The sequence below is a fragment of the Lupinus angustifolius genome, chromosome LG15 (genome assembly GCF_001865875.1).
Source record: "Lupinus angustifolius cultivar Tanjil chromosome LG15, LupAngTanjil_v1.0, whole genome shotgun sequence".
Taxonomy (NCBI): Eukaryota; Viridiplantae; Streptophyta; class Magnoliopsida; order Fabales; family Fabaceae; genus Lupinus; species Lupinus angustifolius.
Genome location: NC_032023.1, coordinates 7,231,007 through 7,257,439, shown reverse-complemented (window position 1 = coordinate 7,257,439; position 26,433 = coordinate 7,231,007). Strand labels below are relative to the sequence as shown.

Below are 26,433 nucleotides of genomic sequence, written 5' to 3'. Positions count from 1 at the left end.
CTTCTCCAAGTCCACCTTGAAGAATAATGTTATATGTGGTACCCCTCCCCGGAATGAAGCTGATCTGCAGAGGACCAACCAACTCATCCAGAAAGGGTCTCAATCTATTCACCAAGACTTTGGTAATAATTTTACAGGTGACATTAAAAAGAGCAATCGACCTCAACTCCTTCAAAGATGTTGGGTTATTCACTTTCGGAATTAGGATAACAAGAGTCTCAACAATGCGAGGGTCTCAGTAGCCAAATTTGAAAGCATCATCGACAAGCTTCCAAATATCATCACCTAGCAGCTGCGAGTACTTTTTATAAAATATAGGTTGGAAACCATCTGGACCAGGAGCTTTATAGGACTTCATACTCATAACAACATTAGCCACCTCCTCCTTAGTCACAGGGGCTATAAGAGCATCAACCCCCAATTGAGAGAGACAAGGAGTATCAACAATGCAACTATCATTAGTAATATGAACATTCTTACAAAAAAGGTTCATGATATACCTTTTGGCCTCCTCCATCATCAACTCTGGATCCGTGCACCATCTACCATCCTCTAAGAAAAGGCCATAAATTTATTTCTTTTCCGACGAATAATTGTATGCGTGTGGAAGAAACTAGTATTTTTGTCACCAAACTTTACCCACTACTCTCTAGACTTATGAAACCAGAGAAACTCTTCCTGCTTCAAAATGAGATTATATTCACACCTAAGCTGAATATCCAAAACAGTCAGATGACAATCATCACACTCCTCTAGGAACCTTTGAACACCCTTGATTCTCGCTTCAACTCTCCTCTTCCTGCGAAAAATATTGACAAAGATGGATTTATTGAAAACAACAGAGTTTTCTCTTACCCTAGAAAGCCCATCCACCACATCATGATCACCCTCAACCCATGACTCCTGGACCACCTATAAGTAATCAGAATGGGTAGTCCAAGCCGCTTGGAAGCTGAATGGACGATTAACATAAGATTCCACCAGACCCTCATACCTCACCAACAAAGGGCTATGATCATAATGCATTCTAGTGAGATTTTCAACATAGGCTCTCGGAAACTCCATGCGTCAAGAGGTATAAGAAAGACCACGATCCAACCTCTTGGAAATACTCCTGCCAGTAGCCTTCCTTCTAAACCAAGTGAAGCGACTACCAATAGCACCCATATTCATAAGGCCACAAGCATCAAGAACCATAGCAAACAATTGATCCCCAGAGTTATTGAACAAACCACCTCTGACTTCTGAAGGAAGTAGTATTTCATAAAATCCCCGAAAAGAAGCCAGAGGAGATTCAAAGAGGACGTAATGAGACTAGGTGACCCCACAAAATATGGTGATCCCGACATGAAGGACTGACATACACCAATGTATAGAGCCAATTTTTCGAGCCAAGATGTAGCTTTATAGTAATGGCATGAGAACAAGAGTCCACAATTCATAGGAGTTTCACCCTCTCCATCAACTCGAATGGCCCTCTCGGCCTCATTCATAAGACTTGAGTTGATTGTATGGCAAACGACATCATCCTCATCATTAGGAGACTCATTAGAGATATGAGATTTAATAATATTAGTAGCATTTGACAGTTGGGGCTGAGCATCCAGAACATTGATATCATAGTGTATTGTTTGACCTTTATGCACTTCATTATGGGTTGTGAAGCTAGACCCTTCCTTCGACGTTGAGACCTTGTGGGAATGAATTCCCACGTTTTTTGTGTGAATAAAGGGCTGAATAATTCCCTTGAGTCCACCGGAATAATTAGATGGAGGAATTGAATTCATGAGAGAGGGAGTTTGGGGAGATTTATCACCCTCATTAACAACAAAAAAGCTCTGCACCGAATTCCCACGTGCATTAAACTCCTCCCTAGGAATTCTCTGATTCATTCCATCATTAGTAATTGCCTTAAATTTATCACTAATAACTGTGCCAAACTTCACACCATGAGGGGAAATTGCTGCATTAACTCCATGCAAATTTGTGCCATCATATTCCTGAGCATTAAAACCAACCACAATTTTCGGAATTTCATTGAATGACCCCTTTTGAATCACGTAACCGTCCACCAAATGAATTTCATGATCTGTGCTGCTATTACTCTCCAACCAAATTCTTTTCTTATAGAGGAGGGCCCACTCATTAATGTGTCATTACTAGGGTTTTGAATCCCTATAATTTCTGAAACAATAAGAAATGTTCCAGCCATATTGAGAACACCAAATTTATTGTTTCTTGAAGTCAACATGTCTGTTCCAGTCACACCATTAACTCCCTTGCTTGATTTCCCATTCCTTCTTCTTCTTGTAACGGTTAACCAGCCTCCATAAAGGTCCCCAGCAACCGTTGGAGAGTGAGTTGGAGTGATTAATTCATCATGAATGGCTATTGAAGAGGGCATGTCTGAACTCAGCCCCTCCACGTGAGTAGCCTCACCTGAGTTCCTAGACACTAACCCAGAAACCGATGGCTGAGATGGGACAAATTTCAACTCTAAACAATTACCGGCCACATGCCCATAGCAACCACAATGGCTACAAATAATATGGGACCTTCATACTCCACCTTATGCCAGTTGCCCTACACACAAACCTTAACAACAACAGGTTGGTTGAAATCAATCACAACACAAATTCTTGCAAACCTTCCTCTAGCAAAACGCAAGGTGTTATTATCTATTTTAAATGGTCGACCAATGGCTGAGGCAATATGAATAAGAAAATTCTTGTCATAAAATAACATGTTCAAGCCTGATAGAGGAATCCAAACTAGGGCTTTGGATACTTTTTCTATCTCGAAATCTGGGGACCATGTAGTAATGGCCACATAGTGGTCAAAAATCATCCACAAACCTCCCTGTAGCACCATATCTCTATCCTAAGGTTGATCAAACTTAACCAAGAAATAACCATTGTCAATGCCCATCATGTCAAACTCACCGGATACTTTCCATGCATATTTCAGCCTATCTCACATAATCTTGAAGCCCAACCTCTTGCCAATGAGAGAGACAATTAAAGAATCCTGTCAATCCTTGTTGTACTCTTGAATTATGCTTTTGGAGAAAGAGATAGTTGGGAGGAGATGATTACCCCTTATCAATTCCACCCATGCCAAACCCTCCGATAAGAAGTCCTTGTCCTCACGAGCCGGAACTGGCTGTCTATCGGCCAACACCTTATCCCGAAATGACACCCTTGGAACATCTAAGGAAATTGTACTATCCTTACCAAGAGGTTTGTCTGGGGACCGCACTTGTTCAGAGTTTGGTTGTGTTAGGTATCAGTGGCCTAAACACACCTAGAACGGGGGTTGAATAGGTGTAGCGATTATCAATTACCGCTTCTCGCACCAAAACCCAGTTCTAGAAAACAGCCCAGGTAATTGATTAACCAGTGGGCTTAATCGATTAACTTGCAACAGAAACAAAATTACCAGATCAGCTTCTTACACAGTTATTTACCAACAAATAAGCAGAGATACAACATATATTTTTATGCAATATTAACAAGGATATAACAAAGAATTAGTATGCAAAATATCAGATTCAGTCACAAATTAAAACAGTGAGAATTATAAAAGAGATTAAGAGAGAATAGCTTGCACAAATGGACTTTTATCTTGGTTCATTTGCGGGTCCACTTGCAAACTACATCTAGGCCTCCCCTTCTGATCTCGGGAGATTTTTCTTCACTATATTGAACACTTTGTATTGTCACATACACCAATTCAATTACAAGACTCTAGACGCTTCTTTCTTGAATTTCAAGAACCTCTAACCTTGGTTTGACTATCCTTATCGCCTGAGAAAACCTTTCTCCCGATCCAGCCCTAGCCAAGATCCTCGCTCTAAATTCAAGACCTCCTAGTCTTGTGAAGATTCACTCTATCTCAATGGTGGTAAGACACCAAGAGACTAAACCCAAAGTACAAAAACAGTTTACAAAAAACAAGTTTTACCAAGCACTAAAATGCTCAATTTACAACAATGAAAAACTCAAAGATTAACCCACTCTCAAGTAACATAAGCCATCATGCATATGTGAATTAATACAAAACAGTAAACACAAAATATTTCTCTTAAAATCTCTAATAAGAATGCATGAACATGCAATAAAGAATGGATGAGATTAAGCATATGAAAACATCATGCAATACACCATGAACAACATCAACGAAGCATGTTAATCTCTCTTCCTCACACATGCATATCTCTTCTGCCTATTACACATTAAATCACGAAAATATGCTCTCTAATCAATTCTAAATAATAGTATGCAATGCTACACATTTTTGCAATTTGTCAGAACTTATACAAAATAGATTTGACCCGTCAAACCGTTGCATTCAGTTACGTAGTTAAAACAGAAAATAGTTATAACAGAAAACAGACACGTTAATCGATTAAGTCACCACATTAATCGATTAACCAGCATATATCAAAACATGATTAAATGGTAAACTACTTATATGTTATGCTTGACTCCTATACATGTTTTAACAATTATATTATGCATAATATGCACATATAACATGTTATGCACATATAACATGTCTAATTAATGCATGAACATATAATAAACTAGATGATATGCCTCATGAATATAATATGACAATTATAATGGCATGTGAGACTTGCAACTAGGTTTACCTCACCTATACTCACGAACTAAGGCACACATCCCAGACTACTTAGAAATATAACTCTATTAATATAACCTAGTCTAGATATGACCAATGAGTTCTAGGTATGTTGATTGTTGAGCCATCTTCAAGCTTTAATTAATTCCTTATCTTCATCAAAACATAGGCAAACGTTGTTAGTGCAATCCTTGACACTTTGCACTTTCAGGTTGTGCCAGAAATACAAAGTTATCAGCCATAGGAGCATCATTCTATGAATAGTGATATAAATAGTGCTATGTTCATTTATGTATTATTTTATTTTAATGTGATTTGAAAAGTGATATATTCTCTTTCTGTACTATGTTTATTACTATGATGTAACTGAAATAATTATATAAATTTTTTAAACATTTAATAACATGTTTTAATATCATTTATGGAAAACTATAAGTTCTTAAATACAATACTCTGATATTAAGTTTTATCTTGTAAATGTGTAAATGAATCTTAAAAATTTATAGTTTTCCCATAATAAAAAATGGTTATAGATTACTAACTTATTTCTATGACGATCGGTCTCCGAAGATGTTATGGGTTGTTCTTCGTCAATAGAAAAACTCTTCTATCATTGTCACTTTTGTTCTATGTTCTTCCTTGATTGATGCCAAATAGAGACAATCTTTCTTGGCAGAGATAAAGACAATGTTTTAAGTCTTTTTTTAATAATTATAGTACTTCTATCAAACCTGATTTCCTATCAATATATAGAGTTTTTATCAAGAGACTTACCATATCATACATAACTCTCCATTGGTGTTATATATAGAGTTTTTAATCACATAAGTACTAGTCATACTTCATAACTGAAAAACAATACAGATGCTAGAAACCCATCTTAGCCTCCAAACTAAATCTTCTTCCGAAATAGATATCTCACGCCAATTATAAGTTGTGGAAGTTGGTGTTCTTTCCAAATGTGACTTGCTGTTGTAGTTGGTGGTGGAACGAAGGTGGCACTTAGATTGTATGATTGGGTATTGTTCTGGACCGGTATCCTCAATAATGACCTGAACTGGATAACAACCTGTGAGCAGTCTGGATATAGGAACCCCAAAGAGCCACTTAGGCTCCTAGAGGTCTACAGTATGAGGCTATTATTAAAGGGTTCAAATAGAATATAATTATGACATTAGATACTACCTTATTTTTGGGTACACACTACTTGATTAACCATAATATGAATATTATGGTATAGTTTAAATTTTATGTGCCTGAAAAGGATAAACCCCAATGGATATGTGTAACAACCACAATTTTATATTTTTAATATGTGAGTATAAAATCTCAATTTACTATAGTAAATTCATCTAAAAATAAATATAATTTTGATAGGATCAATCAATCTTTGAATAATTATCCAATAAGTTTATGATTTTGGTATGATTGATCAATCTTTGAATGATTTTGATAGATTTGTTTGAAAAATATATTTTAAGATAGAAATAACATTTTATTACATTATTAAAGTACTCACATATTGTTGGAATGTATAATGAATTTGTATTAAACATATTTTATAAGTACTTATCTTTTAATTTGGTAAATAATTTACAGAATAACATAACTAATATTATTTATTTTGATAAGAATATCTTATTTTGATTTGAATAGTTATGTTCATCATAATATTTATACAAAAATATTTTGATTAGATTATCACACTTTTTCTTTTAATTATTTTATCCATAATTATACAACACTTATCATATTATTAATATATATCAATTATCTTTATAATTATTATAAATATAATTACAATACAAAACAAAATCCTATAAGCCTACACTACTTTCTATCTTTTTTATATATATATATATATATATATATATATATATATATTATAATTACATTATTCTATTTAATATATAACACTCTATATTTATATTCCTTGTCATATAGAATAATAGAACCATAATTCACTTTTCCATTCTTCAACAGCAGCCTCTACCTGCTTCTCAAAATCCTCTTTACCATTTTCCTCTTGTGCACATAACCTAGCATATTTACCAAGGGAATGCTGAACACTTTTAGTTCACCCCATTTACTCGGTACTTCACTTAGGATTCCTAGGTAATATTTCATCCTCTTTATATTTCGTTTTAGTTCATTAAGTCTTTAATTTTTTTTCATTACACTCCCTAATGCAACCAGGACCTTCAATTATAGGGGTCTGAGAAAGGATTTGCTTTACCTGGGAAGTTTTTGTCTTTTTAAAAAGGTTTCTTGGTATATAATATAGCATCTAAACTCATTAAGATCTTATTTTCCAGTTTTTTCTATACATTTGAATTTTATTTTTATATTGGGGGTTTCAAAACTAATTATCTTGTTTAAATCTTGAGCATTTTTCGTCTAATATGTATATTGATGAATTTACATGATTAGTTTTTCAAAAATTAAAAAATGAGCATAATGCATTTATGCATTCTCGTACCACTGTATGTGAATGATATTTACAAAATATCAGAATTCACGGTTACTTATATAAATGTTGTTGATAATTTATGAAACAAAGTGTTGTTTGGTGTAATAGTTGTGTGTTCGATCCTGTTTCGTGATTTTTGTTCATATTTTTATAATGCGTATAAATAAAAATGAACAATCACACCTACCTATTTTAGCAAGCATTGTAGCTGCCACTAGGCTATCACACCTATTTAGTTATTTATTGAACCGTTACACTAGATAACCTTTCGTTAACGCGTACAGAACTCTAAAGGCACGAACTTCTCTATAAATAGAGACACTTGAAAACATAATCACCATCCGAATTTTCTCATCCAAGAAATCATCCTCTATTTCTCTAATGCATGAGAGAAGTGTAGGAAACATAAGTTTGTAAACTATTGTTAAAAGATACATTTGTTGTGTTTGTGCAAAACATATCAAGGTTTTCCAAAGTATCCTGAAGGGGATTCACTGTTCATTCCATTTGCATCCAATATACTTAAATTGATGGGGGCGAATCAAACCTAAATGTTAGTGTGGTAACACACGCATTGTAGGTTTTACGGGCATATCCATCAACCATTTGTTTGTTCAAGTGTTGCAACATCTTCCCAAGAATTCAAGTTTCCTCACAATCTTTAGGTTCGATTCTGTAATGATGGCTGCATCACTCAAGGAAATGACTTCTGATTTTGTGAAATTAGAAAAATTTGATGGAGACAATTTTATCCGTTGGCAAAAGAATATGAAATTTCTTCTTACTACTTTAAAAGTGGTATATGTTCTTAATACTACCAGACCATTAGTGAGTGAAGAAGAAACAATTGCAGAAACAAGAGAGAGACAAAAATGGGACAATGATGACTATATATGCAGGGGCCACATCCTCAACGGTATGTCAAACTCATTATTTGATATTTATCAAAGTTGTCATTCTGCAAAAGATCTACGGGAGAAATTAAAATCAAGGTACATGCACGAGGACGCAACAAGTAAGAAGTTTCTTGTTTCTCATTTTAATAATTATAAAATGGTAGATAATAGACCTGTTATGGAACAAATGCATAAATTGAACGTATTCTCAATAACTACAAACAACATAATATGCATATGGATAAAATCATTATTGTATCCTCCATAATAGACAAACTCCCTCATTCATGGAAAGATTTCAAAAGAGCCATGAAGCATAAGAAAGAGGACATATCTCTTGAGCAATTGGGTAATCACCTTCGTTTAGAAGAAGGGTATCGAAAACAAGATGATACTAAAAATCAAATTGCTCATGAAAAAGTCCATGTAATGGAGGAAGGAAATTCAAACAAAATTTCCAAGAAAAGAAATCGAGATTTTGATAAGTCTTATGATAATCACAATGGTAATGACAACAAAAGAAAGAAAAAGAAGGGTAACTTTTGTGAGAATATATTCAAGAATAATGTTGTTAATAATAATGATGATATGTTATCTGCTTATATTGTTGAGTCGTGTGATTTATGGCATATGCGACTAGGACATGTTAATTTTAGAAAATTGAATGATATGATGAAATCAAAATTAGTTCCTACTCTTGGCAAAAATTTAAATTCATGTACTATTTGCATGTTAACTAAAATCACAAGACAACCTTTTAAAAGAATAGAAAGAAGTTCTAAGGTGCTAGATTTAATTCATTCTAATGTATGTGATTTACATGGTTGGCCCACTATTGGTGGTAGAAAGTATTTTGTTACATTCATTGATGATTACACTAGATTCTGTTATGTTTGTCAAACGCACTCTAAGGATGAAGTTTTAGACAAATTTAAAAACACAAGTAGAACTTCAACATGAAACTCTCATTAAATGTTTTAGAAGTGATAGGGGAGGAGAGTTTTATCATCCTAATTATTTTGAGTCTACTGGTATTATGCATCAAACAACTGCACCATACTCCCCACAACAGAATGGAATAGCAAAAAGAAAAAATAGAGTATTAGAAGAAATGGTAAATACCATGTTATCATATACTGGTTTATCAAAAGGTTATTAGGGTGAAGCCATGTTAACTGCATGTTATATATTAAATAGAGTTTATAATAAAAGGAACAAGGTAACCCCATATGAACTCCGGAAGAAAAGAAAGCCCAATCTAAACTATTTAAAAGTTTGGGGTTGTAGAGCAATTGTAAAAGTTCCTGAATCAAAGAGAAAGACAATTGGGTGAAAGAGGAATTGAATGTGTATTTCTGGGCTATGCTGAAATAGCAAAGCATACAGATTCATGGTTATTGAATCGAATGACTCATATCCTATTAACACAATGATTGAGTCAAGAGATGCAATTTTTCAAGAAAATAGATTTACCTTAATTCAAAATCCCAAAGACATTATTCATTATAATATGAAAAGTCTAGAAAATAATGTATCCAATAAAGATACATTAGAAAGCTCAGAAACTAGAAGAAGTAAAAGAATCCGAAAAGAGAAAAATTATGGATCAGACTTCTTTATGTTCCTCGTTGAAGGAACAAACGATTCCATCAATAGTTATGGACCAATTTGCTATAATTTAGAAAGTGATCCAGAAACATATGATGAGGCAATAAAGTCTCAAGATTATGCCTTTTGGAAAGAAGCTATCCAAGAGGAAATAGACTCAATTATGGGAAATAAAACTTGGAAACTTGGAAACTAGTTGGAGTTAGAGAAAACAGAAAGATATGATGATAGAAATATCTTTGCAGATTTGGATATGGGCGACAATGACGGTGATTCGTCAACAAGCCTTGCTTGGTTGTTTGGGTGGAGAGGATTCCTGAAACGGACGGGGCTTACCACATAAGTACCCCTCATAGAGGTAATTGAAAACAATTGATATTATTATTTGTCGTTGTTAAAGATATATGTACTCTCGGTTACTTTCCTACTGGGATCTTGGCCTTTAGACATTTTGATGGAGATTGGTTGGTTGACATGCACTTACATAAAGATTGGTCAGTTACTTTCCATTGTTTATATAAATGCATGTCCACCAACCAATCTCCATCAAAATGCCCGAAAGCTAAGATCCTAGTGGGAAAGTAACCGAGAGTATAAATATCCTTGACAACGGGACAAATAAAAATATTAATTGTTATCCAGTACCTCTATTTGAGGTGCTTACAAGGTAAGCCTAGTATTTTCAGGAATTTTCTCTACCGATCATGAAATGCGCAAGGGGTTGTTAGAGACCGCTTAGTTTGCATGTAAGACTATCCTGGTTATACAGGTAATGAACATAGATCCTCACTGGGCTGTCCCACCTAAGCAATCCATCAAAGCTTCTTGACGAATCACCATTATTGTCGCCTCTATCCAAATCCATAATCATATTTCTATCACCGTAATGACCTCCGCAAGCAGGACTTACGGGTACCTATAAAGAGGAACTAAAGCAGGAGAAAGAAAGTAAAACTGGATTGATCTTCATGTTTTATCATCATTAGCTTTTCATAAAAATGTTTTTTACAAAAAATAATACAAATGAATGATATAAATATGTAATGACTATGTATAAATGAGTATATAGATATTACAATTTTAGACTTCAGAAGAATTATGGATTTACTTGTTGCTCAGTGTTGGGTGTTTCTGTTTTGTTGATCATGTTGGACTTAATTGCATGTTTTGGAATAAATGAGACCAATGTCCTGAATATAGTTTGAATAGAATAGTGGGTTGCCAATTTCAACAATTATATTATGCTCAGTCCTTTACCCTTCAGCTTTTCTATCAATGAAGTGTGAATTTCTGGTTTAAATTCTTTTGGCAAAGATTTGTGTTTTAGAAGTTTTCATGGCATTAATGCATTTTTGTCACTTCTTTAACTTAAAGTTTTGGCCGTCGTATGTCATAGAGGGAGCACATTGGATCTACTGATTTTTTGTGCGTGTTCTTTCGGCTCTTTCGTCTACCACTGTGTTACAAGCAGATTACCACAAAGTTACCAACAACTGTGTTTGTAATTATGTATAGTATAACCATTATTAGCAAATATAGTTGCTAATGCCACTATCACCACTTGATATGAGAAGGAAAGGAGGACTATATTTCTGTAAGATGCACTTTGTCCTGTGTCTATAAACGCATGCCTGGTGATCCAGAACTGCGAAGTTAGGGGAAAAAACAATGTCTGCCAGGGGAAGGAGAAAACAAAAACCGGTTGAGACAAAGGGGGATAGAGAAAATTTTGGAAAAACAGTTGTAGTGTCCCCTATAATATTTCATTTTGATGTTTAAAAAGCATAATCATGAAGACATCTCAAGATCATGCAACCCGATTCGGAGAAGTCCCTCATAACAAGGTTCACAGACATGCCTATAACTGCAATCTTGCATTGACAAGTGCTACCTGCTTATCACAGGACCACAGTAGTTAGTTGCATGAGTTACAGCAGTATTATCACATGTCATCCATGTCAAAGAAAACAGAGAAAGGAAAATACACTCTTAAACCTAGGATATGACTCTATTTCCTTGATTTTGTCTGTAGTTTCCAGAGAGCAACACTGTCTTATTTCACTTAAACCAGATTTCTCTTCTTTTGATTCTCTAGAAAAACAATGCTGCTTCTTGCTGGTCTTGGCAAAGCTGTCAGTATCTGATGTCCGTTTTTTCTCCTTCAGTATTGAAGCACTAAAATTTGGTAAATGCATGGATGATTCAACAGAATTGGAGCTAAACACTCCCTTAGAAATATTTAGTACTCCATCAATGGCAGTTCCACAGAAACCTTCAAATATGTTACATTGCACCTCAGTACCACCTTGAATACTGGATGAATATTTTTCCATTTCAGCAGTTTCCGTAAATGATGTAAGCCTAGTATCAGTGATCATGTCGGGTGAATTTGTCTTTGTTATCTTAAGAAAATCAGTGTTCAAAGAACTGAGAGAACTTGGATGAATATTGGAGAACAATTCTGTTTTCTGGACTATTGACTCCCCACAATCAACCTTACTAATCAGTGGAAAATCCTTGGACTTTCTCCTTATATGGTCAAAAACCATTTCTTCAGTTGATTTTTCATGAGGTCCTACTTCAGGTTCGGGGACGAAAACATCTTAAGAAATAAAAGAAAAATGATGATAACATAAGAAGCAAAATCTGATTGCTAAATTAATTGCTTCTAATAAGGTGTACCTGTATCAACTATACTGCTCATGCTATTTGAGTTTCCAGCTGTATTACTATTATGATCATTTAAAGTCGCATATGGATTGATATCATTGTGTTCTATCTTGCTGAGTTCTGTTGGCGAATTGACATGTGTTTGTTGAGGAACTTCGAGTCTGTCTGCATCATCCAGGTCAACTACCTCATAACGGAGGTCTGGCCTCTTCTCACGGGAATGATTTCTTTTAAGAAGGACCTCTAGTGATGGGCAGCGAATATTATCAAATGCAGACAGGAGAGAAAAGTTTTTGGCCTTCTCCCGTATGTGCTCAAATACCGTTTTCTCGGTGATGATTTTGCATTCGTCGTCTCCAACCTCAAGAGCATGCCCACCTTCCGGAGACAACTAGTTAGCAGGTGAAAAAAAATGCATTTTGAATTCGTAAAAGAATATAAGGTCATCTCTGGAGTGCTACCTTCCTCTAACATTTCATCCAACAGGTTGAAACTTGGACTGCAAGAAAACGGATTTCTATCAAAATTTTCAGGTCCTCGAAAACAATACTAGATACTGAAAAGTCATGGGATATAACTAACATAGAATCACTTTTCTCATTGTCCTTGCACAAGGTGTGTAGCTCTTTTGTTGTTTTATGAGGTGCAGTTGTTTCGTCATCTTCTATGACATATACCTCTTTGGGTGGATTAAAAGAAGCCTGCTTCCTGTTTCTTGTAATAAGCACATTTGAATTGCTCTCTTTGATCAAGGGAAGCTTTTGGTGGACATCAATACCAACTGTATCGACAAAAGTGAAGAACTTAGTTATATAATTCTACAGTTTAAACTTCATATTTTGGACGGGACTTAAAACTTAAACATATTTAGCCACATCTTACTGTATTCCTCAAATATAAAATCAGCTTTGATAGTCTGCCTCCCTTGTCCGATGGGAACCAGAACTGTTGCACTGTATGGGCTGCAATATGAAATATATAATGTTCTCAGAGTATCGGCCTAAAATTTCCGTAGGACCTTAACACATAGGTAGTAGAAGAAAAGTTGACTATCTGGCAGTAACTCAGTAAGAGATGAATAATTTATTTATGGATCCTGCTAACATGTGTCCTACGGCATTGATTAACGATTCAAGCAATAGAAAATTTGCATTGGAAATCATAACTTTAAGAGTTTCTTTTTTTTTCTTGAATTAAACAATACCCTTAGGGAACTTATTAGGATTCTCCATTATTTATTTTTAACACTCTTTTAGTCTGGAATGCTCAATAACATATTAACTTTTAACTGGAAAAACAAAAAGCAAAGGTTAAGTTCATGTACCTGCAGAACTGATCCACCCTGCAACAACAATTTGGAGAAGATAAAATTGTGATTAGATGAAGAGAAATTTGTACACATAACTTATCATGATACCTATCCATCATTACGAGACTTGTTTTTGATAGAAACTCTTTAATCCCTGTACACTAACAACTGGTTAAATGTGAATTATTAAATCATCATAACCTTATTTTTTCATGAAAGAGAACAGTGTTGTCTTCCTCTGAACCAACGATCTGTGACAAAGAAATTTTGGCGCTTAATTTAATTATTAAGTTCTTAAAAGTCTCTAAATAATACATTCAGGTGACATACCATATCGGCATAATGTCGTGTAACTGACTGGCCTGACTGTGATATCCTAGTCAATGTTAATGCTAGCTTTGAATTTCCTTGTCTCTGGTTTTCAGTTTCTACAAGCTTCACATCAACTTTTGGAGGTAGGGATAGTAGAGAGTCCTTAATATGGTTACCAAACGGGTATTTTCGACCAGTCACTATCTCTATTCTCCTCGGATCAGCTTCAGCAAGTGCCTCAAATGATTTAACGTTCATTGAATGCAGTGCCTGGAAAATACATCAGAATAAAAATGTCATGCAATTAAACGACAGTAAACACGGGTAAATATTACCTTTGCTGTAACCATCCCAATTCCAGGCAACTGTTTCAGCAGGTACGGACTGTCATCCCAAAGTTTTTGGTCTAATGATTTGGCTAGAAGGGCTGAATTCACAGCTCCTCTGTAATTCCTTTTGTGAACAAAATAGTCTTTCATGCATTTTGAAATTCTACTTCCATTTGAGCATATAGAATTCATGTCCTGCACATCAAGTTTACACAATCATTAATAGTTAAGTATGTTGATCTGGGGTGGACATCTGCTGTCCCAAAATAGTGTACCACTCCATGTGTCACGGCTTCTGATTGGTCAAAAAAATAATTAATTATTAAAATTTTAATTTAAATATATTTTTTCAACCAATCATAAGCCGTTACACAGGGAGTGGCACACTTTGTGGTACAGCAGATGTGCTCCCGTTGATCTGTAGCACAAAATACTGATGCTACAGTACTACACCTGAATTAGAGATAGGTCATGAACTGAAGGATTTCCAGTTAAGCAGTCATTTGCCAAAATAAATATCTTCTCTTCTCTTGTTTGAATGCGCTTTTTCTTTTTCTCCTTATTTCCAAGGATGTGAAAGCGAAGCCGGCCATCTTTATCCAAATTGATCTCATTTAAGACCTTCTTCTCATTGCGTCTGAGCTGTATCCCTTCATTTTCCAGTACAAAATAGTATTAACTCTTAATGCTTGCACATTCTTTCCTAATATATTAAAATTTTATCATAAATATATCCGCACAAGCAATTTCCTCTGCACAGCAAACAACACGAAGTCCATCTTCTAAACTGCAGTTTTCAGGCGTCTGCATTATCTTTTTCATAGTGTCAAATCTCAAATAGTACTTTGTCATTAACCTTCCAGGGTCTAAGACAGCCAAAGGAAATATATCAGCAAACCATTTACATTTTTATTTTTTCAGAAAAAACGGCAGCAAAACATTATTTAGACTTGACTATATCCATACATAATGGTCTCAAGAGGAAACCATCTTCATCAATCCAGACCATTTGATGCTGTGACAACTCATTAACTTTCTGAACACAAATCTCTGAAAACAGCTTATTAATTTAGGGAAATGGGGGAAAGGAAGAGAAAACTCTGGGAGAAAAAGAGAGTGACAAAAATAAAAATAGAAAGCTATTAAAGACAACCAGCTTATGCAATGTACCTTGCACATGCTTCTCTAAACGACCACCAGAAATTCCTTTTTTAATTGTATAGTGCTCAGGGTTCTGCTTTGAATAAAAAATTTCATAATATTGAATAAGACCAGCACTTCAAAGGAGAAGAATAATAACCTTATTCCTAAAAATGACCTAATTTAAGAAAATAAGTAAACCTGCACAAAATCTCCTAATTGATATAAAATCTCCTTATTGATACTATGAAACAAAAATAATAATAGGAGCATATTTTCTAATAATAAAGTGAATCTCCTAATATTACAACACAAGCTTTAGACAAAATCAAACAAACATCCTTATGCACATACCCTTTTCATTCTTACGTACAAGTATGAGTATTGAATCCACTCAATCGCTTTTGAAATGTCAGAAACAGTCAGTTGAACTATTTCCGCAAGTAAATGCTCCCTCATGCACGAGAGCAATCTATGGTAAGCAAACCTTGATTAGCTAATCATAGTAAGTTCACAATGTTTGCAGAATATGAGCAACATTTGGAGGAATTGTTTCCATTGTGGAACATAGAATGATGTATCTTACTGCGATTCTACCACTTCACACCCGCTTAACAGATTCTCATACAAATGAACCTGTAATATGAGTAGATAAGAGCACATATTTTGAAATAATAGAGTTAGTGATCATAATTGAAGAAATTTTGTAGTGTAAAAGTCAAAAATAATATGATAGCCCATACCAAACAACAAACACACACTAGAGAGAGAAATGAGAGCAGGAAATATGCAAGTAACTTATTTCACCGTTTCTCTCCTTGTCATGATTATAACCATGCCCGTATCATCAAATGGTGGTCGGCCTGCCCTTCCAGACATCTGTAATACAAAAAGTTTACCCAAATGATATATTAACAATCCAATAGTCAAACTAAATAACATGGAAAGTCTTCAAAAATTGATTTCTGCCCCCTCCATTTCCGGTAGTCATACTTATAGTGCAACTGAAGGAATAGAAAAAGGAAACACATCTTATGGTTGTCTTTTAAATGCAACTTTTATGACTGTATAGAAGAAGTCTCTAACAGGAACGATTTTCTGAAAACAAACAACCAGTTGACAACTACAGCCAACAATAAATATGTAATTCACTTGGATATTGAAATCTACCCACTATTCGAGCTTCAGAACAAAGTTTATTTGGACCCTTTTTCATAAAGATATCAGGGGACATCAATGCCCTTAACTCTTGTGTAAGTAAAGAATGTTAGGGCCACCTTCGGTATGAGGCTAATAGTGGGGAATTTGGGGATGCCACCTGATCCTAAGAAGGCAGTATGGATAGAAAACTCTGTGCACAGGTCTGGTTTGGCAGGGTTTGAGTGGAGACGCTCCCCAAGGCATTTCAGGTCTCAAAGCAGGAGGCTGCATAAAGACCATGGAAAGGCACTAATAACAGGATCATTTTCATATCACAGCTAACATTGACACCCTCGAGCCTTTCCTTTCAGAAACCACGCCTTTGCATTTCACCAAAATAGCACCTAATCTTTTCGCACTTAATACCTTTGAGGCTGACTCCCTTTTTTTAGGCATAAATACACAAAGCCTAGTAACATCTAAACCTAGCCGAATCATCTGAAACCTGTATCCCAACAACCTAAAAGGTCAGCTCTTTCATTTAATGCAATTGTCCCATTTGATTAAACCTAAGAATATAAACATCTCCATGCACAAGGAGACAGACATAAAAAACATCCACGAAACCTGAAACACCAAAAACAACAGCATCTAAGATAAGTTCTGATACCAGAGGGTTTCCTATTGCTCCCTTCATCCTCTGTTAGGGATGACCGCCATTTCACTTGTTCACCGCTCTGTCATGCCACTCGGAGTCCTTCCATCACATCATTATTAAACACCTCAAGAGTTTACAAACCTCAATCTCTATAACATTATTGTTTTACAATTTTCCTAAATTCGGTCCAAAACGAAAGTCAATGAAACTCTACCCACATCTTTGTTATCAAATCGTAGTAATTAAATAAAATCTTTAAAATCACAAAACAAATCCTCAATTGCTTGTGTTAACTGTAAATGACATACTTCTAGGCAGATGATACACATACTGATATTAGATTCAAATTACAGACAACCTACACTGCTGAAATTCTAGTTGCTTATATCATTAGTCATTTTGCAATATTATATACATATAAACTACACAAACTTAAAACAAACCTGCAATATTGTGGAGCGGTCATATTCCATATAGAGACCTTTTTCCTTGTTGCTGGACATAGTTTATATTACAAGTTAGTAGAAAAAGGTTTTTTAAAAGGTGACTATGAAAGGCATATAAATTTAACCAAGAAAATAACATACAAGTGTTGTGTTGACTTAATAACCACTGTATGTGCTGGGAGGTTGATTCCATGAGCTAGCGTATTTGTGGTGCAGAGTACTTGAATGTCACCCTTGAGAAAAAGGCCTTCCACAAGATTCCGATCTTTGAGGCAAAGCCCACCATTGTGATAAGCAACTGCAAGCAAGCCCATTTTTGAAAAGTCACAAACCTGCCAACTTGAAATTCTAGTTTGCATGAATGGACTTGCATCACTTCCCAGTAATCAATGTTGTTTAGCCAAAACACGACATAGGTTTCTAGCATACCACCATAAAGAATATATGATTGCATTTGCTTGTCACTGCATGATAGAGAAGCTTCCCTCAGCCGATCTTGCTGTTCTCTACTCTTAATGAATGGATTTGATTGACCAAAAGTCATAACTATTTGACAGAGTCGCTGAGCTGCTTCTTGTGCTCCTTTCCGAGTTGAGCAAAATATAAGCGCAGATTTCCCTCTTGAGAATTGCATGAGAATATCTGAAACATTTTTACAATAGAATGATGACTTTCAACTTATAATTGTGTAGAGATGTCAAGAGAAGAGCAAAAGCTACAAAGTATAAAGCTGAAGTATCCTTGCTTACCGAAAATATAGTTTTGAAGGCGCTGCAATGGTAGCATAGCATAAACAATAACAAAATAGAAGTTTAACTGCTTGTGTAATTTGAAAGTAGTACATACTTGACCAAACAAAGATGATTAATATAATCTAAATTTTGAAAACTTAAAACCAACCTTCTCAAATAGAAAGTCATTCTTGGCTGGGGCATAGCCTACATAAATTTTGGAGTAAGCTGATAACCAAACATCTCTAAATTACTCCCAAGACTGTTACCAATTTAGAATAAAAATTCACAAATTCAAATCAGGATCTTTTCTAGATTCGATACTTTTTTTTCTTACAAAAGGATCCAACTCGGTTGTATAGAATTTTTATTAGGAAGCAATTAATGAGAATTTATATGAAACGAACTTTAAGACAGTTATGTTTGATTGTTTCATACCAAAAACCTTAGTTGTCAGCTTTACTGGCCTCATTTCTTCACCAAATCTGTCAATAATGAAAAGATGAAAAGCATATTTTTTATGGATATTGACTTTCAGCATTATAGCACAGTTATCTTATTGACGTGGGGGTTGAAAACTACCTTTTAATCCCATTATCAGGAACCTTAAGCCACTCAGCTGAAATAGAGCATATATTGTGTGAAAATCTTCCCATGATTACATGTTATTTTAATTTCCATGATTCATGACAGCATTGGTTACTGTAAAACTTACTACCTAGATCCTCAATATTTGGAATTGTCGCAGACACAGCAAGGAACCGGACCTGAGCAATAGGATTTAATTTCAATTTTGGATTGCAAGCCACAATTTTTATTCTACTAACAATTGCTTCCAGAGAAGCTCCACGTGGATCATTCAACAGATGAACTTCGTCAATAAGTACAAGTGCTATGCCACTGAAAAAACTCAAGCCACCACCTTCTACACCATACCGTGACACTGCATCAAATTTCTATTCAAAAAACAAAAAAGAACAAGTTTAACCATTTATATTATCAATAGATGAGCCAGCTTATACTAACTTAGTGCTTGCACATGCCGGTATGCAAGGATCCCTATCATTGATACAAGAGAAAGAAGCAGTTCAACAAAAGGATACTATTCTAGGAGGCCAGCAAGCGAGTTCTAACTTATCACATAAAAGTTACCTAGTATAGGTTAATTTTTTAACAAAAATATTTGTTTTTGAGGTTTTGGATAGCATATGCAGATGAAAATATTCATAACAAGATAATATTGAAATTCTATATCCATTAATTATTTAGAAGAAAAATCTATTAAAGACTAAGTGGTCTTGGCCGACTTATGTTTACATAAATTGCATTAGCATACTGACCTCAGGAGTGGTCAGAATAATATCCACATCATGCATATTCCTTGAATTGTAAGTTCCATTATCACCTGTTAGCTCAAGGCAATTTATACCCCATGTCCCAAACTTCTGATTCCAATCACGGAATTTCTCCTGCACTAAAGCCTTAGATGGAGCTACATAGATCTGACACCATGTGGAAAATCAATGTAGTGATAATTAGATACTGAGACATGATGACAGAAATACTTATTAAACTGTGAGCTTTATGTGATTAACCGTTCACTGGGTATATGAGACAACACATTATAAGTAATTTTTATAAGAATTAAATTATTGCATTTATCACTTTGACACTAGATGAAAGAGAACCTGATTGCAGAAATCTTTTCTTGAACTTCAACCAATTACAATCTTAAGAAGGATTACTATGAGAAAAGTTTTCATGTTGATTTCTTTTGGGAATGGACTTACTGTTTTAAGAGATCCCTTGACATGAACAAATCTCCCTTCTGCATTGATGAACCTGGAGAGAAGCCTCAAAATGCAAAGCTCAAAAAGTACTGTTTTACCACTCCCAGTCGGTGCAGAGATGACCATGTTTACATCAGAATGGAAACATATTGGAAAACATTCACTCTGAAGTGAGTTAAAATATCTGCACACCATTAATCACAGAGAGCTCAATATGGTAGTCAAGATAGTATCCCTTTTGAGATTGACGTAGGTTAAGATCATTTTGTAAACATAGAAGATCAGGGATTTGATATAGCACAGGCAAATAACTAAATTTTATGTTATCTAACAAAGATAAGTCATAATTCATAACTGTTATGATCACCTTATTTCAACACCCAGGATCTTACAACTCAACTCCAGATAAATATACCTCAAATTCCACTCACACTGATGACAACATACAGTGTCCCTACTGAGTGTATACAAAAAAAACATTTCCACAAATAGTAATCATCGCGCAATTATTCGAATGCTTTCTTATAGGAGATAATATAATACAGACAAAAGGCTTAAGAGCAACTAAACATGGCATAAAATTTGTATAACTTTGTACATAAAGAAGCAGAGTACCTGAAACTAAAACATGAACGAAATGGCATTGGCAAATCGAATACAGACTTCAAAGAATATGAATCCATAGCCAGGATACTGAATTAACTAAAACAGAAATTAAAAGAGAACATAAGTTCTAATTCTAAAGCGCCAAATTGAACATAATTATGGTAACATAATCAAGCCAAAATTGTAATGTATAACATGGTGGATAACTGCTGCTTATTCTGACTAATTTTCGGACAATAGTGATAAACATAGAAAAATCTTGACAAAATGGTGGAGTAAAACTCAATTTCATAAATGAAAAGCAAATAAAAAAATTCCAAAAATTAAAAATATAAATTGAAAAGCGACCCATCCAACACTTTCAGCAATTATCTGCTAACCATGAAAAAATATAACTTATTAGTTGATAACTAACGAAATAAATAAAGATCATCAGATACAACTCATATTCAATGGAACGGAAACAAAGGAATTAAGAATGAATCAGAGAAATTGAGAATTCTAATTCATGCGCTGAAATTCATAAATGTTCCATCCCAGTCTTAAGAACTAAGTAGATTACGAAGTTTATCGTAATCCTAATTTGAACAAAAATGATAATAATAATAATAATAATAATAATAATAATAATAATAATAATAATAATAATAATAATAATAATAATAATAATAATAATAATAATAATAATAATAATAATAATAATAATAATAATAATAATAATAATAATAATAATAATAATAATAATAATAATAATAATAATAATAATAATAATAATAATAATAATAATAATAATAATAATAATAATAATAATAATAATAACAACAACATTTGGCTGCAGAAAATTTCTCCAAGTTTTACTCTAAATCGTGAAATGCAGCAGTACACAAACTATGACGTGAAACGAAAATAGAAAACGGAATTTCGATACATATTCAGGAGAAATTTAAATTTGTGAGGAAAAAACTGATACGAGTCTTGAATTAGATTCCTCAAATTCAAGCGTGTTTCAATGCGTATAGAGAGAGAGAGAGAGAAACCTGAAAGAGTAAGAAAGTGGAGATAGATTTTTAAATTTCAAATTTAGGGGTAAGGAAGCATGAGAGAGTGGGTATTTATAGTTAGACAAAGTCATCTTGGCGGGAACAAAACGGGTCATGAACTCAGAACAATGACCGTTGGATGCATCTGATGGTTGGCGAGATCATGGGACTTGGCACGGCCTGAACGGCGGCGTTTTGATTCCGCATAACAGTCACTTTTTTGAAGTCTCCCATGGCGAAGTTGAGCTGAGATTTTTAGACAGTCACGGGACGGAACTGAAGTTGCGTTGATTGATTGTTAGAAAAATTTCACAAAAACTCTGCGTGGTACGAAAGATGGAAGTATAAGTACATTGGTTTTAATTTCATACGGAAATATTGTTGATTTTGTACAGTCCTGGAAAGAGACCATGTGATTTATAAGAGTCCTACTGCCTAACTTATAATATGTTGGTTCTTAACCTTCAAATAGTGGTACAAAGTTATGCAAATATTAAGAATTCAACCTTGTTAAAAGAGATAACCACACATATTAAAAAAAATTAATTATTTATCCGTAAGATGAGAAGATACATTTGATAATATTAAAAAAAGCTTTTTAATAAAATATGACTCTCTTCTTTAAAAACTTCCTATTTAATTTAAGTAGGCTTATGAAGTTTTGTTATTTACATTAATTATTTTAGGTATATTCTATGGTTATGTAAAGTAAGACATATCTCACTTTTACTTAATTGGTTTGGCCAAATCATAATTGGGCTTGCATATGATCAGTATCAATGAATTTAGATTGAAGTTCAAAAATTAGACTCGATCAGTATGTAGGATCGGGTAAGGGACATGTACTATTCGACCTAAAGAAAAACTTGTGTGAAGACATATATATGTAGAGACAACCAATAAACTATTAACAACACATTAAAAGATTAATTTTAATTAAAACTTAGTCATAAATGACACCACCAAAAAACATAGATACACTTGTCTCTAAATATGACGTGTTAGATATGTCTCCACAAAAGTTTTTCTCTCCGAGCTAACTCGTCTCATGGTCACCACTAACTTCTATTTGTACATGTGTTTTCAACTGTATGCAAAATAATGACATTTCTTTAACTCAAAATTGAGAATGCATTTTTTGTTGTAATTCATATTTTTAATTGAATTTTCTCAATTTGCTAGTTATTTAGGAAACTCTTTTCTGAATGATTTATTGTCACAATGTATATATCATTTTATATGTTATTGATTCTCTAATATTTTCATTAGATATACATATGTAAATGATTAACAATAAATATATATATATATATATACATACCATATACGGCAAATTATATATTCATAATAGTAAGTAATATTGACAAGAGATCATATAAATAAGGAATACATTATATTTAATCGGGTCTAAGGTCGGTTCAGTTTCAAAAGTTAGCTCAATCAATATGTAGAGTCAGCTTAGCTTTTGGATCTAAGGTCAATAACAAGTTGAAAAATAATTTGACCAATATTTAGAATCGATAAGAGATAAGTCTTACATGACTTCGACCGAGTCATATGCACCCCTAAGTTGAGTACTTGGGCTTTTGGGCATAAGAGTCAGACTTATTAGTCCCATAACACAAACATTTGCCTACTAAAATGTCTAAATTCAGGCATGAATTCTCTAGAATATTGGAGAGTTCATTACTCAAACATAATGTTATAATAAGTTTGGAAATTTATAATTTTTTATTCAAAAATAATTTTAAATCTATAGAGCTACATTTTTTGAAGGACACTGCATGTGTTATCTTCCCAATCCATTCTCCAATATTAGAGATGATCTGAATTCCTAAAATTCTTTTCATATACCAAAAGTCTATAACTCCTAATGTGGGAATCTACTTTTAGAGAGGGAATGAAGGGAGGGAATAAAGGGAAGGAATGATTTTAGAAAGAGACTTCTTTGTTTGGGAGTTGGGGAAAGAGATGGAAGAGTTTTGGTGGTTTTCTGAAGCGCTTTACAACTTTCATCATACTCATTTTCATGTTTCCCTAATTTGTGATATTTTTAGAGACAAATATATCAAAGTACTTAGATGTCTTTAGTAAAATTTCATAATTATATTTTTTACATTTCTCATTTGTATTAGATGTTTAAAGGAAAATAAAAAATATTCTTATATTATCATTACTTTAGTCTCCTCCCATAAACCCCCCAAATCCTTGTCCCTTGATAACCCTCATTCTCTTTCCCTCGTAATTCTCAAACATAGCCTAAAGTGTTGTTGTAGACTAGCGGTACCACTTGATTAAAGCTCGTCTTGCCGCTCCATTCAAGCTCGTCACGCCACTCCACTCATGTTATCGTCACTCTCATGTCCTCGAAGCCCCAACTATAACCATCACACTCATCCGCAAAACTATCTTTGTATCCTCTTTCTCAGTTTTATGTACTCTACATTGATTTAGGAGAATGTGTTGCACGAGGTATGTTCTTCCACCTTCTTGTATTTCAGGAGGTTTGTTCTTCCATTTTTATTCCATTTTATTTATTTAATTATATATTCATCGAAATATTCACTTTTCTTATTTATACTATTTCAAATTTGCTTTATTTTATAATGATAAAAAATAATTTGTCTTTTCTAATAATAATTAAATAACTAATAAAAAATTAATTTTATGTATCGTTTTGATAATTTTGTTAGGATTTTTTAATAACAAATAATAAATAATGATTACAAATAATAAAACGAGTGCAACACATTATGTTTTTTAATAAATAATTATTATATTTGGTTAATAAATAGGAAATAATGATTAATATTTTTTTGAATCAGTGGTTAATTGAAACTCATCAATCATTTATATACTATTTTTTATTGTGAATATTGAGCAAAGATTATCCAATCGAGAAAGTAGCCCTTTTCAGATTGACTTTGGTTCATATCATTTTCTAAGCATAGAAGATCAAAATTTAAAATAGCACAGCCAATTCACTAAATTTTATGTTATATCATAAAAATAAGTCATAACTCATAACTCACAAATAGGGGTGGCAATTGGATGAGTTTGGATTTGGATCCTAATGGATGGATAAAAAACTATCCATCAATCCAAATAAATCCATTACATCACATTTTTAAATTATCCAATCCATTAATATTCAATGAATTTCAATTCATCCATTCTATCCATGTATCCATTTTAATGGATTGGATGGATGGATATCCAACCCACTTTTTTTTTTTAATTTGAACAAAACATTTTAATAAAACAATTTAACGAAAAAAAATTATTTTAATATTATTTAATAAAACATTTTTAAATATCAATTTTAAAAAATATTTTTCTTAACAAACACTTTTAAGTTTTAAAAAGTGTTTTTTTGATAAGCAATTTTAAAAAGGTGAATTTGTGAAAAACATTTATAAGCACTCTTAGTAGCCAGAATCTCTAGTGCAACATAATTGGTAGGGGTGTAAAAATCTGGTTCGGTTTTTTTTGACGCAATTTAATGACCGAACCGAACACAAAGATATGGTTCGGTTCGATTAACCGCAAATTTTATTTAGGAATCGAACCGTCATTAGTGTTCGGTTCCGCAATTTTTTAACTTATTTAAAGAAAATCATTTAAGAAATAGTTGAACATAATTTGCAAAGTATAAAGTCAACTAAATGAATACTAAACACGTCAATGATAAAATATTTAATACTTTTTCTAGTAAAACAATAATAATTCAACAACTCAACGCACTACAAACTTGAAATTTTAGTCCACAAAATCTTCTAAAATGTTCAACAAAATTTAAGAATGACAAACTTGGTACCAATATTTTAATCCAACAGTAAGACCTAATACTCCACATCATTAGTAATATCCTCGAGTTCTTTCTTTATTTTATTTTAGTTCTTTAATTTCTTTATTTGATTAATTTCATCTCTGAATAGTGACAAAATGTATACTAGTGTTTTTAGTTTTCTTTCTATCTTCTCAATGAATAATAGAGATAATAGATATTTAGGTTTGTTTACTAATTTATTTTTTCTATTTGCCTCTTATTTATAGACTATTTTATTAATAATCATAAATTCTTAATCATATTTTATTCCTAACTTTAAAGCTTAATCATCCAAATATAAAATAAATTATTTTTTAATATGCGATTCGATTCGGTTCTAACAGTTCCAAAATTTACAAAACCGTGAACCGAACTGAACTTAAATGGTTCAAAATAAAAAAAACTGAACCGAACTGCATTTTATGGTTCGGTTCCGTTTCATCAGTTTTACGGTTTAAACCAGAACCGCTTACACCCCTAATAATTGGGACTTCCATAAGTTGTATGCAACAGTTCATCATCCTGAAATATTTAATTTTGTTATTATATTATCACATTAGTCAATAACCAAAATGATATATTTATACTTTGCATTAAGATGTTGGGGTAAAGCACTAAGGCTGAAATCTTTATACTTTTTTGATAAGCACTTTTTAAAATCACAATTGCAATTTTCAACTTTTGTAATGTGTGTGAGATTATGCTTAGAAATGTGAGAGATTTTTTATATTAATATTGAATTAATTGGAAAAAAAAATTGTTTTTATTTTTATTTTTTTGGATGGATTGATTATCCATCCAAATGGATATAACCA

The 26,433-nt window shown here is 33.4% G+C and overlaps 1 protein-coding gene across 1 annotated transcript; it reads right to left on the bottom strand.

Annotated features, from left to right (window-relative positions):
• On the bottom strand, positions 236-22,176 carry LOC109327679 (DExH-box ATP-dependent RNA helicase DExH17). The gene is made up of 35 exons (XM_019560845.1): positions 21,787-22,176; positions 20,759-20,845; positions 20,144-20,327; positions 19,694-19,855; positions 19,072-19,309; positions 18,936-18,972; positions 18,792-18,838; positions 18,523-18,560; positions 18,372-18,393; positions 18,052-18,264; positions 17,764-17,920; positions 17,620-17,671; positions 16,186-16,257; positions 15,965-16,014; positions 15,733-15,850; positions 15,409-15,472; positions 15,205-15,288; positions 14,979-15,104; positions 14,692-14,888; positions 14,245-14,433; positions 13,928-14,179; positions 13,799-13,848; positions 13,613-13,630; positions 13,171-13,250; positions 12,871-13,069; positions 12,750-12,787; positions 12,301-12,666; positions 11,604-12,220; positions 10,409-10,534; positions 3,096-3,180; positions 2,596-2,702; positions 2,105-2,473; positions 1,233-2,000; positions 665-912; positions 236-452 (listed from the first exon to the last, which is right to left on the bottom strand). Exons 2-35 carry the CDS (start codon positions 20,824-20,826, stop codon positions 236-238), a joined length of 5,658 nt encoding a protein of 1,885 aa, XP_019416390.1. The 5' UTR covers positions 20,827-20,845; positions 21,787-22,176.

Bases quoted from the DNA above. Each gene is read 5' to 3' on its own strand.
- LOC109327679 (XM_019560845.1), bottom strand. From the start codon at position 20,826: ATGGATTCATATTCTTTGAAGTCTGTATTCGATTTGCCAATGCCATTT. The intron at 18,561-18,791 runs GTATGAAACAAT...AAATTTATGTAG, and splicing joins GCTGACAACTAAGGTTTTTG to GCTATGCCCCAGCCAAGAAT. The intron at 15,851-15,964 runs GTAAGATACATC...TGCTTACCATAG, and splicing joins TGTGAAGTGGTAGAATCGCA to ATTGCTCTCGTGCATGAGGG.